The following is a 14,887-nucleotide window of genomic DNA, read 5'->3' as shown; positions in this document are numbered from 1 at the left end:
GTCTGAAGTATCTGAGGATCCTACACAGACTCTTCAGGAATCCATGTTAGATTTCCTAGCCAGTAATTCAGAAAATGAACCAGCTTATTGGGTATGTAAATAAATGTCTTGCTTACACTAATATTACTTATTGTAGAATATAACAATGATACACACAGAATAAATCATAAAATTTCTTTGCCAAATTTTTCAGTTATAGTTATTATCACTGGACTAGTATATATTTTTTTAGGGGCAAGCTGAAGGACGCCTCCGGGTGCGGGAATTTCTCGCTACATTGAAGACCTGTTGGTGACCCTCTGCTGTTGTTTTTTATTTGGTCGGGTTGTTGTCTCTTTGACACATTCCCCATTTCCATTCTCAATTTTATTAGTGTAAATTTCTTCCACTTTAACAAGTAATAAACATATGCCTGAAATTAATTTGCTTATGTGTTATTTATGTTTCTTTTTGCTTCTGTAAAATTGTTTATCAAGTCAACATCTATCTGCCCTGAAATTTTCAGATGAATCGGACATTCTGTTGTTGGGTTGCTGCCCCTGAATTGGTAATTTTAAGAAAATCTTTCAGCTTTTGGTTATTATCTTGAATATTATTATAGATAGAGATTAACTATAAACAGCAATAAAGTATAGCAAAGTAAGACAACCATATAAGTCATGATGAGCAACCTTATGGAGTTATTGCCCTTTATAGTCAATTTTACCATTTTTCTTAAATTTTTGTAATCTTTTACAAAAATCTATTTCTCTGAAACTACTGGGCCAAATTTAACCAAACTTAGCCAAAATCATCATTGGGGTATCTAGTCTAAAAAATGTGTCTGGTGACCTGGCCTGCCAACCAAGATGGCTGCCATGGCTAAAAGTAGAACATAGGAATAAAATGTAACAATTTTCATAAATTTTGGTAAATTTTTACAAAATGTTTTTCTCTGTAACTACTGGGCAAAGTGCATTATAGATAGATATATTGTAAACAGCAAAAGTGTTCAGTAAAGTAATATAGCGTCACAGGGGTGGGCCAATATCTACGAACATATAACCATCACCAAAACACTATTTTGTCATGAATCCATCTGTGTCCTTTGTTTAATATGCACATAGACCAAGGTGAGCGACACAGGCTCTTTAGAGCCTCTAGTTCTTTTTCCAATCTTCAGTTTATTAATATAGCCTGCATAGACACACTGACTAACAAATATCTTTTAACCTATCAAGCTATACAAATCTAGAACCAGCTTTTTGTACTGGTATTAATCTCTTTTTGTTTTTATGTTTTTAAACACTTTGATTTTGATTTAACTTGCAGCATGCCAGAAATTTCTACATTGCCCAGTGGTATCGAGATACAACAGTTGAAGCCGAGAAGAAAATGAAAGCCAGTGGAGATCATGAGGATGAATTTGATGAAACAGAGGTAGAAATATCAACAGAAACAGAAACAATGGAAAATCAGGAGAAAAGAAAGAAATTTCTTTTATCACAGATAAATAGCATTCAACCTTCAGATTTAAATTTCAGGTATGCAAGATATTATATATTTTCTTATTACATGCATGTCAAGTGAAGATGAGATACTATATTTTGATATCCAAAATTTTTAAATGATTTTGGTGTATCTTCCTACAGCAGATGAAATTAATAAGTTATATACATATCAATCTGTCTATCTGTACTATTTATTTCAGACTTATAAGATATAAAATTATAAGAAAGTCAAGGTTCACTTGTCTAGTTTAATTAGAAATGTTTTAAATAATCCACATTCAAAAAATACTAATTCATTTTGATCTCAAAACTTGGATAGTTTAAACGATATGTGTATAACCATCTGAGAATATAAATATGGTTTAAAACCATATCTATAAAATAAAAGTCATGTCGGAATTAAATCCATTTGAATGTTTTGTAGTGAACTAATGATACTTGGTATATATAATTACTGTCCATTGTAAGGGGATGTCTTATACAGTAAGAATGTATTGACCACCGTGAATTTGCATGACATGTTTACTAATAAATAAAAAGCAAACAACAATGAATAAGATGGAATGCCTTTGCAGGTTTATTTTGTAATGATGAATGCAGATAAGAGGGATTGTTTGTGAGTTTTATAAGAAATATTTGTAAATGGAGGTAAATATTGTATCAACCTTAAAGTTTGCTTATGATGTACAATGCACCAGTTTATATTAACATCATATGAGATAACTTGATAATGTGATATTGTTTTAGATTGTTAAAATGCTATTTCTGTCATTTTCAGACCTCCTTCTTCCAAATTAGATGATGACAATGCAGGTTTAGTTGCAAGATACCTTTCATCCAAAAGACCATTTGCACAGAGCTTTGATATTTATTTAACACAGGTAATATAGCTGCCATGGCTAAAAATAGAACATGGGGGTAAAATATAGATTTTGGCTTATAACTCTGAAACCAAAGCATTTAGAGCAATCTGACACAGGTTAAAATTGTTTATCAAGTCAAGATCTATCTGCCCTGAAATTTTCAGATGAATCGGACAACCGGTTGTTGGGTTGCTACCCCTGAATTGGTAATTTTAAGGAAATTTTGCTGTTTTTGGTTATTGTCTTGAATATTATTATAGATAGAGAATTTTTTACGGTCGTATGAATAAAAAAAATTTGCGGTCGTATATTGGTATCACGTCGTCGTCTGAAGACTGATGGTTTCTGGATAATAACTTTCTATAAGTAATTAGAAATCAATAAAATTTTAACACAATGTTTATAACCACAAAAGGAAGCTTGGGAGTTATGGCCTCTAAGGTTTAGGAATGAAGGACCCAAAGGGGCCCAAAACAAGCATTTATCTAGTGTCAGTACAAAAAGTTGTGTATAAGTATTTCAATTGTTCTGAAATTGTACCACAATGTTTAATAGCATAAGTAGAAGGTTGGGATACATTTTGTGGGTTATGGGGCAAATAGTCTAGGAATAAAGGGCCAAAAACAAGCATTTTTGTAGTTTCAAGACAATAAATTGGAGTTATCTTTCTTTGTCCAGAATGTTTTTTGAATCACCTAAAACCAATGAATTATGAAATCTTCTTTGAAAATTTGAGTTATCTTTCTTTGTCCAGAATAGTAGTTGAATCAACTTAAATTAATGCAATATACAATATACAATGCAATATTCACTTTACTACCAACTGATAAATTAAAGCAGTCTTTACCATTCCGTGATTACAAGCACTCTGATTACCATTCTAGGGTTATGCCCCTTTACAAATGGAAAAATTGAAGTATTTTTTAGTTTCTGTTCTGTTAATGTTAGTTTGTCTTAATTAAATTTATTGAAATTGTATATATAATGCTTATTACCTCTAAACTCAGTTTAAGTTCAATTTTTGGCAGCTTCACTTTTACAGTTCTTGAGTTTATGTCCCTTAATAACATTATATGCTAGCAGGGGCATCAACTATGTCCCTTTGGACACATTCCCCATTTATTTTTTTAGAAGTTACTATTAATTATTAGTAATTTTAACCATGACTGTATGACATTTTATATTTTAATATTTTATGATGTATTTAAATGAATAGTTATTGTTGCAAACTCCATTCGAAATTTGAATTGAGATCATTTTTGGAATAAGGGAAAGGGGGAGGTGAAAAAAAAATTGGGAGGGGTTCAATTTTTCTCATTTCAGATTTCAGAAAATTAAAAAGTAAATTTCTTCAATTGTACTTTTTTTTGCGTGGATTATGTTCAACAGCATAGTGAATTGCTCAAAAGCAAAAAAAAAAAAAAAAAAAAATTCAGTTCATTAAACCACGTTCATTCTGTGTCAGAAACCTATGCTGTGTCAACTATTTAATCACAATCCAAATTCAGAGCTGTATCCAGCTTGAATGTTGTGTCCATACTAGCCCCAACCGTTCAGGGTTCGACCTCTGCAGTCGTATAAAGCTGCGCCCTGCGGAGCATCTTGTTATTATCTTAAATATTATTATAGATAGAGATAAACTGTAAACAGCAATAATGTTCAGCAAAGTAAGATCTACAAATAAGTCAATTGACCAGAATGGTCAGTTGACCCCTTCAGGAGTAATTGCCCTTTATAGTCAATTTTACCAAAGTTGCGGAGGGTATAAGGTTTTTGACCAGTCCATCTGTCTGTCTGTCCGTCATTTCTGTTCTTGTCATCACAACTCCTCTGAAACTGCACAACAGAGTTTCAGGAAACTTTGTAGATAATAAGAACATGTTATGTAGATGTGCATTTCAACAGGAAATTACGATTCTTTTTTTTTCTAGGAGTTACACCCCTTTGAACTTTTAGGCCTCAATATACTACTGTAACAGTTTTTCATCACAACTCCTATGTCAATTCATTCAGTACAGTTATTTTAAGAATCATACTGGAGATAAAATGTACCTACTTTGGTCAAAATTATAAATATCAAATGGAAACTTGTCTGTCAGATTAGAATAATCAATATTTTGGATGCATTGTCTTGATTGTTTATTCCAGATTTTGAGAGTTTTGAGTGAAAATGCAGTAGCTGTACGAACAAAAGCAATGAAATGTTTAACCGCTGTGGTAGAAGCTGATCCAGGCATTTTAGCAAGAGTAAGTTTTTCATTCAAATTATTTGCATATAAATGTATAATGTGTTTTCAGAAAAAAAAAAGTTTAAATTAAGCTTATAGTTCATGAAAAGTAGAGGCCTTTGTGTTATACATGTATTTTTAAAAGAGGTGAACTTTTAACATAATTACCTATGTTAATTTCAACCCTTATACACAGAAGTCATGAATATGGACAAACTAAAATATAACTGACAAGTGAATGTTTTATAATTTCAGAATGACATGCAGAAAGGTGTTCATGGAAGATTCCTCGATCAATCGACATCTGTAAGAGAGGCAGCAGTAGAGTTAGTAGGAAGGTTTATTCTAATCCGTCCAGAACTTATACCTGATTACTTCCAAATGTTGTCTGACAGAATTCTGGTAAATACTCTTTATATTTACAAGTAAGACATTTAGGATTTTGACCTGTGCATTAGTTCATCTGACTATCCCACACTATATTTTTATACCCCATTCAATTAAGTTGTGGGGGGTATAATGTTTTTGACCTGTCTGTCTATCCAGCGGTCCTGTTCTTGTTATCGCAACTCCTCTGAAACCACACAACAGAATTTCATGAGACTTTGTAGGACATACTATGTAGATGTGCATATTGACAGGCAAATTGTGATTCAATTTTTGTTCTAGGAGTTATGCCTCTTTGAACTTAGAATTTTAGCCTAAGTATACCACTGCTAGTGTATATCCCCCAAAAAATTATCAGTTGACTAGAGTTATTAGTCTTTAAACTTAGAAATATGGTGTGATTTTGTTTCTCCTGTGACAATGTGGGGGCATAGGGTATGTGAGCATGCTGACAAAGGTTCTTTAATTTATGACTTGTTGTTAATCAGATGTGATATCATAATTTTTCTTTACGAGATTACATCAAGATTATGAACATTCTAAAGCATATCTTAGAAAGTACTGATATGACTTTTGATTTCATGCATCAAATATCATCTTTGCATTGTGATTTATATAAGTAAGATATGAATAAGATGTGATATACAAACTGCTCCTTACAATAATTCAAAAATGTAACACTGACAGGTACATTTTTGTTTTTCAGGGTATGTCTTCAGTAGTTGATTAATCTGTGTAGATCACTAATTAGTCGAGATAACATTTTGATTTTGCATCCAAATCAATAAAAATATGTCAAACTTTAGAAGTTGACTGCAATTAAAGAAATATATATTCTGATAATATTTCAATTTGATGTTGAATACTTAAACTGTTGAAATTATTGCTTGCATTTACAGTAATTAACTTTTAATTTCAGGATACAGGGATCAGTGTTAGAAAACGGGTGATAAAAATATTTAGAGAAATCTGTATTGAACAAAGTGATTTTCCCAAAATACCAGATATGTGTGTCAAAATGATTCGGAGAGTGAATGATGAGGAAGGGATTAAGGTATGTGCATCTTATATGATTGACATTTGTATTTTAGCAAAATTCATATTCTGTTTCTGCAATTAGCTGAATAAAAAAAAGTCATTAAAAAAATTAAGATACAGCTTATTCATTTGTAACCAGAAACATATAAACACGTTCAATACGCTTTTGTGAATAAAAATTTGTTAACAAGACAATACATTATACATAAGGAGATGTGGTATAAATGCCTAACTACTATCAGTGATGAAGATGTTAGCAACCCAAGGTCACCATACAGCCTGCAACAATGAGAAAAACCCATACTATATGGCTGTCAATACAAAATGTTATACATTGTTTATTCTACAGTAATATTCAAATAAATGTCCAATCAGAACAAAATCTCCATCCCCAACGGATACAATTTAGACATATATCAAAGTATTTTATCTCTTGTGGGGTGTAATTGTTAAAATCTAGATGATTCAATATTTTCTGTGATTGTTCAAAGAAAATACAACACAGGATATTGCCTGCTGTCAGAACTAATATTATCATGTCTATTTAGAAACTGGTAAATGAAGTGTTCCAGACCATGTGGTTTACAGCTCTTAGCAATAGAGAAAAAGATTCATCAAAGTTGTTACAAAGAGTTGTAAATATAACAGAAGTGGTAAGTACTATTACAACTTCTGTACAGTTGATTCCATTCGCAGTGTAAAGGATAAACCAAAATGATAGTATTGATCAAGGGTCCGGAAACGGTCATATATGCCAGACATGACCGATTCGGAAACTCAAAAGTCCTAAATCATTTATTGGGATTTAGGTCAAATTTTATTTTTCAACAAATAATTTCGGTCATTTCGTTGAGATTGAGTTTCAAATCGCCATTTTAAACATATTTTTGTTTTGCTATCGATTTTATGTAATTAAACTACCACTCCAGTAAAGTGTTATAATCCTAAGGGTCCTCCTAATAACTATATTAATGCCTCGGGGAGCTATTGGCTAATGATCGCTAATCTCTTTACCTGTGTTTTTAGTTCACACCTGGCTATTAATCACAAGCTCTGAACTAATATTATAAAGAAATTAAAATTCTATACCAACTGTCTTCATTATTTAATTACTTTTCAGCTAAGACAATTGTCAATAATGATTTAAAATTAAATTAAAACTTGATTTAATTTACGTAGAAAAAAGATTTTTTTCACTACTAACACACGTGCTTTGTTTACTATGATACGCATGCCTGAAATTCTCTTCCGCAGATTTGACACTAAATCGTAAATTTAAAATCATTTCTTGCTAAATAAAGCAAGTGCAACTATTTTCATTAATATTCTTACACTATTAAAGGTAAAATATTAAAAAAGCCATGTTTTCCTGTGAATTTGATAAACAAAACTAATTCCGGAAATAAGTCCGGAATTGTTCGTTTTAGTATTGTCGCATTACATCCGGTTTGAATTTCGACTTCAGAATCGAAAGAAACGTAAGCGATGACTGAGAAAATTACGATTTTGAGTCATTAAAATCATTTTATTCTTAAACTGTTGCCTTCCCTTAATTGCTTTTGATTGATTTTAGGAAAATGGTAGGATAAATCATGAAGTAAACGTGATGCAACAGTGAAACAAGTTCATTGATGCTACGAGTATGAGCCAGAGACATATATACACATGTATATATGTCTCTGTATGAGCATACTCATGCAGTAATGAGATTTTGACAATCTGTTTTTGAAAAGGGGCACCAACTTTTATGTTATATGAAAATGACCGAAATTAGATGAAAAAATTTCCGGATCCTTGGTATTGATATAAAGAGAAGGAGGGGGAATTAATTTACAATGTTTTTGTCGAGCCTGCAACTTTTGTTGCAGAAAGCTCGACATAGGGATAGTGATCCGGCCTCGGCTACGGCGGCGGCGGCGGTGTTAGCTCACTTCTTAAAAGCTTTTTATTTTAGAAGGTGGAAGACCTGGATGCTTCATACTTTGTATATAGATGCTTCATGTTACGAAGTTTCCGTCAGTCACATGTCCAATGTCCTTGACCTCATTTTCATGGTTCAATGACCACTTGAAAAAAAAGTTCAGATTTTTTGTAATGTTGAATTCTCTCTTATTATAAGTAATAGGATAATTATATTTAATATGTGCGTACCTTGCAAGGTCCTCATGTCTGTCAGACAGTTTTCACTTGACCTCGACCTCATTTCATAGATCAGTGAACAAGGTTAAGTTTTGGTGGTCAAGTCCATATCTCAGATACTATAAGCAATAGGGCTAGTATATTCGGTGTATGGAAGGACTGTAAGGTGTACATGTCCAACTGGCAGGTGTCATCTGACCTTGACCTCATTTTCATGGTTCAGTGGTTATAGTTAAATTTTTGTGTTTTGGTCTATTTTTCTCATACTATATGCAATAGGTCTACTATATTTGTTGTATGGAATGATTGTAAGGTGTACATGTCTAGTGGGCAGATGTCATGTGACCTTGACCTCATTTTCATGGTTCAGTGGTCAAAGTTAAGTTTTTGAGTTTCGGTCTTTTTATCTAATACTGTATGCCATAGGTCAACTATATTTGGTGTATGGCAATATTTTATGATCTTTATGTCAGTTGCACAGGTTTTATTTGACCGTGACCTCATTTTCACGGTTCATTGCACAGTGTTAAGTTTTTGTGTTTTGGTCTATTTTTTTTAAACTATAAGTAATGGGTCAACTATATATGTTGTATAGAAGCATTGTTAGCTGTACATGTCTGCCTGGCTTGGTTCATCTGACCTTGACCTCATTTTCAAGGTTCATTGGTCTTTGTTTAGTTATCTTGGTTAATGTTAAGTTTATGTGACAGTTACTTAGGACTATCAACATAATATCAATGATTAGTATAGAAGGCGAGACATTTCAGTGTGTGCACTCTTGTTATTCCCCATTTATTATGCCCCATTTAAGGGCATTATGTTTTCTGGTCTTTCCGTCTGTTTGTTTGTCCGTTCGTTTGTTCGTCCATCTGTCCCGCTTCAGGTTAAAGTTTTTGGCTGAGGTAGTTTTTGATGAAGTTGAGTTCCAATCAACTTGAAACTTAGTAAACATGTTCCCTATGATATGATCTTTCTAATTTTAATGCCAAATTAGAGATTTTACCCCATTTTCATGGTCCACTGAACATAGAAAATGATAGTGGGGATGGGGCATCTGTGTACTTGGGACACATTCTTGTTAGATTTGTTTTCTCAATAGGTGACTTTCAAATTTGTGCACTCTTAATTTCTTATGTCAGTACTCACACACTGTACATGGAAATGTGATTGTGCACTTTATCGACAGATTTTAATGGGTTGTTTGACGAAATTTTATATTAAAGTGCAGCATGTGAAATGATCTGTTATATTTTATAGGTTGCAGCCATCAAAGATAATGGTTATGAATTCTTTGAACAGTTATTAGAAAATGTAAGTTTATTAAGTGTTTTATATTTTTTTTTATTTAAAAGGGTCTTAAAAATAAATATGTATGAAACAAAATTTTAAACATGTATAAATCTGTATACATCTTCAATCCAGGTACAAGTTTTTGATGGGTTTTTTTATTCGTTTATCTTTTCTTTTGTATTTTGTAAACTTTTCTTTCCTTCTTTTTCTTTTATCCAATGGTTTTGTCTTTCTTTCTTTGACTTGTTTTCTTTAATAGAAAGAATGAAAATATGCATTTGGATTTTTTTTTTAATAATTCATTTATTTGTATTGATATTTCAGTTGCTGAAGAAAGATGAAAGTGGCCATTACAACAAAAATGCTGTTACATCTTGCAGACAAATTGTTGACTGTCTTGTGGAAAATGTACTGAGATTAGAAGAGAAAAGTGTTGGTGAGAGTCATAGAATATCATGTCAATAAATTCTATATTTAAATTCAGATTTTTTATAATATTCTTTGATATTTTACAAAAAGAGATGCAATTCATTTCGTACTTTGTATAAATTAATAATAATAAAAAAAGGGGATTGTTAAGTTTTCCAAGGTTAGAAATAGCCTTTTCCTACCATACTTATAATTTAACATTGAAATAATTATGAAATTTATGTTTGTAGACCAAGAAGAAGGGAAAGGATGCAGTCAGAGACTAGTAGCTTGCCTTTCAACTTTATACTTGTTCAGCAAAATTAAACCTGATTTAATGGTGAAACATGCAGAAACGTTACAACCATATTTAGATATTAAATGCAGTGTGAGTTCTTGGATTTTGTATAGTGCATTTACTACAACTAAGATTTGAAAAAATAAAAGTGAAAATCAGTTTCATGCATAAATGGCATAAGTTGGAAGAAAAATGTTTCACCTGAACAGGACATTCAAATGAGTGGAGGATAAATATGTTATACTCGTGATTCAAGCAGTTTTTAAATACAACTTATGTAATTGAATTTATTAAAAAATAAAATTTACCTGAATTTACCTTTTATTTGTATCCCTAATTTTGGGTCAGTAAATAAACTCATAAATTTATAAGATTTAGTAGTTTTAATATACCCGTATTCGAAATTTATTTTAAAGCAAATGTTTCATTTCAAATACAGGCACAAGGAGATTATTTTGTGCTGCATTACGTTGCCAAAATTCTAGAGTTGGTTGTGCCCTTAATGGAGCATCCAAGTGAATCATTCCTTGCACAGTTAGAAGAAGATATGATGAAACTCATTCTTAAACATGGCATGATGGTAAATAAATTTATAATTGTTAAGTAAAATGGTGACAACTTAGTCAAAATCAAACAAATTATTATAGCTTGTTTTAAGAACTTTTAATAATCAAATTATGAAGTCAGCAGTTTTCACTTAAAAAAATACAAGTACATGTGGCTGCAAGAAATGATATAGACGACCTTATTTGATTTAATGAAACGAATATTAGTAATGTTAAGTATTAAAATTTTGAAAAACATACATATAATTTTAGGTCATATAGCATATCATATTTTTTTCTGCTGCAGGTGCTACAAAGCTGTGTCAGTTGTTTAGGTGCTGTTGTGAATTGCGTCAGTCATAATTTTGCCTTGGTTAAAGATTGCTTCCAGAAATTCTTTGGTAAGTATCCACCATAATAGTTCGTGTAAATGTAAACATAAAAAATATGTACAAATTTAGTACTGCATAACTTATTAAAATATATTCTATAAATAAACAAGTCAAATATATTTTTCAATAATTTCTCTTTTCATTTTATAATTTCTTATATGTTTTAGGTCTTCTAACACGGATGATGGTTATCCACAAGTCAAATCCAAGGGAATCATCATTGAATGCTAGAAAACCGACACTCAACAGATCTCTATTCACAGTTGGTTTATTTTGTAAACACTTTGACTTTGATTCCAAAGAAATGGGTGAAACGAAGGTTATTATTTATGATATCATATTATTGTAATAAATGACTTTTCTTTTTATTGAATTTTCAGACCTGAAATGTTGTATAATTTTTTTTGAAAAATGAAATATTGTTTGAGGGAGGTAGTTTCTTGTCTTTTTTAAAGTCAAAATTTACATTGGTATGTTATGTCAGAGGCATAGCAGTGACAGATGGACTGAAGTATATAATCTTGTGAATTAACAGTCCAATCTGAAATCAACTCAAACAAACCATTTTCCTGTCATTTGTATGTATTGGTTTAGATTTATTACAGTAAGAAGAATTGGAATTACTACATAGTTTTTTCTTGGTAAATGTAAATGACCACTTAATTAGTAACAATTTATTTCATTGAATGGATTTTAACTTCAGGAGAATGAAGAGGAGGTGATCAGTGTATATTATATGTTTAATCTTTTTGTTATGTTGAGTTCTATACTTTGTTTAAATTAGAGTTCTTGGTTACTCTGTTATTGTGATGAAACATACATTTAAAAAAGTTAATTCTTGTCAAATATCACATTTTCCTGTTTTAGACTTGTTTTGATTTTCACTCGAAGAATACATCAGCCTATGGGTTATGCAAAAGATTTTGTTACCAAGGTTGTTTACTTTTTCAGTTGCAAAGTGTGTGGTGGTACTATCAAATTAAAAATTTAATTGATTACAGTTCTTCTATAAAAGCATGCAAAACAAAACATTGATCAACTTGCTTGCTATGTTTGCTTGGTTGTTTGCAAAAAATAGGTAGGCGGAGTTTCTGTCTGTTTTTGTCGAGCCTTCGACTTTAGTTGAAAAAGCGAGACTAAGCGATCCTACATTCCGTCGGCGTCGGCGTCGTCGGCGGCGTCAACAAATATTCACTCTGTGGTTAAAGTTTTTGAAATTTAAAGAACTTTCTTAAACTGTACTGGATTTCTACCAAACTTTGACAGAAGCTTGTTTATGATCATAAGATAGTATCCAGAAGTAAATTTTGTAAAAATAAAATTCCATTTTTTCCGTATTTTACTATAAATGGACTTAGTTTTTTCTGCTGGGAAACAAAACATTCACTCTGTGGTTAAAGTTTTTAGAATTTTAATAACTTTCTCAAACTATCCTGGGTTTGTACCACACTTGGACAGAAGCTTGTTTATGATCATAAGATAATATCCAGAAGTAAATTTTGTAAAAATAAAATTCCATTTATTCCGTATTTTTCTTATAAATGGACTTAGTTTTTTCTGCGGGGAAACATTACATTCACTCTGTGGTTAAAGTTTTTAGAATTTTGATAACTTTCTTAAACTATCCTGGGTTTGTACCAAACTTGGACAGAAGCTTGTTTATGATCATAAGATAGTATCCAGAAGTAAATTTTGTAAATAAATAAATCCATTTTTTCCATATTTTATTTTTAAATGGACTTAGTTTTTCTGCGGGAAACCATTACATTCACTCTGTGGTTAAAGTTTTTAAAATTTTAATAGCTTTCTTAAACTATCCTGGGTTTGTACCAAACTTGGACAGAAGCTTATTTATGATCATAAGATTGTATCCAAAAGTAAACTTTGTAAAAAGATTACTCCATTTTTTCTGTAATTTACTTTTAAATGGACTTAGATTTTCTTACAATCATAAAATAGTAACAAGAGGAATATTTTTATTGATTTTTTTTCTCATTGTTGTTGAGCCTGCGATTTACAGCAAAAATAGGCGAGACACTGGGTTCCACGGAACCCTTACAAATTTTTATTAATTATTGAATTTGATTGGACATTAAGAATTGACATGAAATGAATTTAATGTTTATTGTCCAATCAAATTCAAGTAAATAGTAAACGAACTGAAATAAACTACCTACCTGTTGTTTACAAACATCCAAACAAATATAGCAAGCAAGTTAATCAATTGTTTGTTTTGCATGCTTTAATAGAAGAACTGTAAGCATTATAATACACTCTACTATATAGTGGAAGTGATTAAGATAGCATTTTGTAAACTATATAAATGATCATTATTTCTTATATTAAATTTACTACGGTACAAATATACCTGTTACAATAGTTATTTTTAAATAAGAATTATTTAGAATTGCATTTTATTTTTTTTAGGTTTCAATTCGAGAGAAAGTGTTTGATGTGTTATATTATTTTGTCTCTCATGAAGATTTAGATGTGCAAGAGAAAGCTCTGGCAGGTTTAGGTGTGTTTATGTCTTAGTGTAGGCTTTAATGATTATTTTCTTAAAAGAATAAAAGTAAGAATGCATGATGTGCGGTTTTGCAGTCGCAAGCACTACACAGTCCATGATGTTAGAACTAATTGTTATTGAAATATAATACTCGCTTTTTTTTTTTTGGTGAACTATATATAAAAGGAAAATATTTACAGTAACATTTATATTTGGCTGGAAAGAGATACATAATATATCTTTTATTTTTATCAGAATTACATTACACCTTCAGATTGAACATATTTTAATAGACTTATTAGATGCATCTAATGAAAACTCTAATTTGAATGCATTGTTTAGTTTCATTTGGATTGTCACAGATAATCATTGTATGTCTGTAGACGGTATCAATATTGCTTGCCTACCTGTAATGAGAGACGACTATGCCATTACGGATGAAATACAAAGCTGTTTAATAGTTATAGTATTTTAAATATTTAACAGTAAGTTATAAACATTTCTTTGTAGGTTTTCTTGTTGTACGGCATTATGAATTTATGATGCACACTGTGATGAGAGAAATGTACTATGACTTCCTTACAAATACAGAATCTCCTGTTAGACTCAAAATTCAAGTATGTTTTTATATCTATTTTATATGTTTCGGCATTTTGGATAGGGTTTTACACTTGATATTTATGGTGTTTATCATGGTCAGAATTTTACTTTGTTAAAGTTCATTTTTGAAAATAAATGACAGCACTTCAAATTGAAATTAAAGTTAACAAGAAAGTGGCAAGATGAATAAATTTGATAGAGCAATGTTTTTGTGTGATTTCTGTGTTTTATTTTTGAATTTTCTTGTGTACTGTCAAGCAAGTCTTAAAATACATATTATTAACCATATTTTCAAAGTAAATATTGCTTATATTGTGTACTAAAATAATTATGAACATTTCAGGTTTTGAAAAATCTCCAGTATTATTTAAATGAAGAGGAAATTAGAATGCAGATTTCAGACCAGGAGTGTAAGATATTCAAATTTTTAACATACATAAACAGGGAATAACTTGAATTTATGTCAATAGATATATGCTACTTGTAATCATAGAAATAGTTATATTGGTGTGCTCATCTTTGATACTAACAAAAACTTGTAAGGGGAAAAAAATGGTTTACCTTGACATTCATTTTTAGTAGAAATAAAAGATTGAGTTTAAAATCTAAACCAGTGTAAGTCAAGCAGGAATATTTGTATCTACCAACAATTTGGTTCTTTCTCTACAATTTAGGCACATATTATCCGCTTAGTTTTATGTAA

The 14,887-nt window shown here is 30.9% G+C and overlaps 1 protein-coding gene across 3 annotated transcripts in view; it reads left to right on the top strand.

Annotated features, from left to right (window-relative positions):
* LOC143051936 (nipped-B-like protein) overlaps positions 1-14,887 on the top strand; it is a 64,807-nt gene that overhangs the window by 31,683 nt on the left and 18,237 nt on the right. For 2 of the 3 annotated variants that reach the window (XM_076224932.1, XM_076224921.1), the window contains 17 exons: positions 2-91; positions 1,312-1,523; positions 2,269-2,371; positions 4,502-4,600; positions 4,837-4,983; positions 5,888-6,022; positions 6,555-6,659; positions 9,403-9,456; positions 9,760-9,871; positions 10,095-10,231; positions 10,581-10,721; positions 10,994-11,087; positions 11,246-11,397; positions 11,782-11,796; positions 13,506-13,596; positions 14,095-14,201; positions 14,528-14,594. In XM_076224932.1, coding sequence (XP_076081047.1) covers positions 2-91; positions 1,312-1,523; positions 2,269-2,371; positions 4,502-4,600; positions 4,837-4,983; positions 5,888-6,022; positions 6,555-6,659; positions 9,403-9,456; positions 9,760-9,871; positions 10,095-10,231; positions 10,581-10,721; positions 10,994-11,087; positions 11,246-11,397; positions 11,782-11,796; positions 13,506-13,596; positions 14,095-14,201; positions 14,528-14,594 — 1,861 coding nt within the window. The remainder of the gene's footprint in view (position 1; positions 92-1,311; positions 1,524-2,268; positions 2,372-4,501; positions 4,601-4,836; positions 4,984-5,887; positions 6,023-6,554; positions 6,660-9,402; positions 9,457-9,759; positions 9,872-10,094; positions 10,232-10,580; positions 10,722-10,993; positions 11,088-11,245; positions 11,398-11,781; positions 11,797-13,505; positions 13,597-14,094; positions 14,202-14,527; positions 14,595-14,887) is intronic. The other variant, XM_076224927.1, reaches the window with a different exon arrangement.

This window comes from Mytilus galloprovincialis, chromosome 1, assembly GCF_965363235.1.
Source record: "Mytilus galloprovincialis chromosome 1, xbMytGall1.hap1.1, whole genome shotgun sequence".
Classification (NCBI taxonomy): domain Eukaryota; kingdom Metazoa; phylum Mollusca; class Bivalvia; order Mytilida; family Mytilidae; genus Mytilus; species Mytilus galloprovincialis.
Note: the sequence above shows the minus strand (reverse complement) of the source record. Positions and strands in the feature narration are given on the sequence as shown.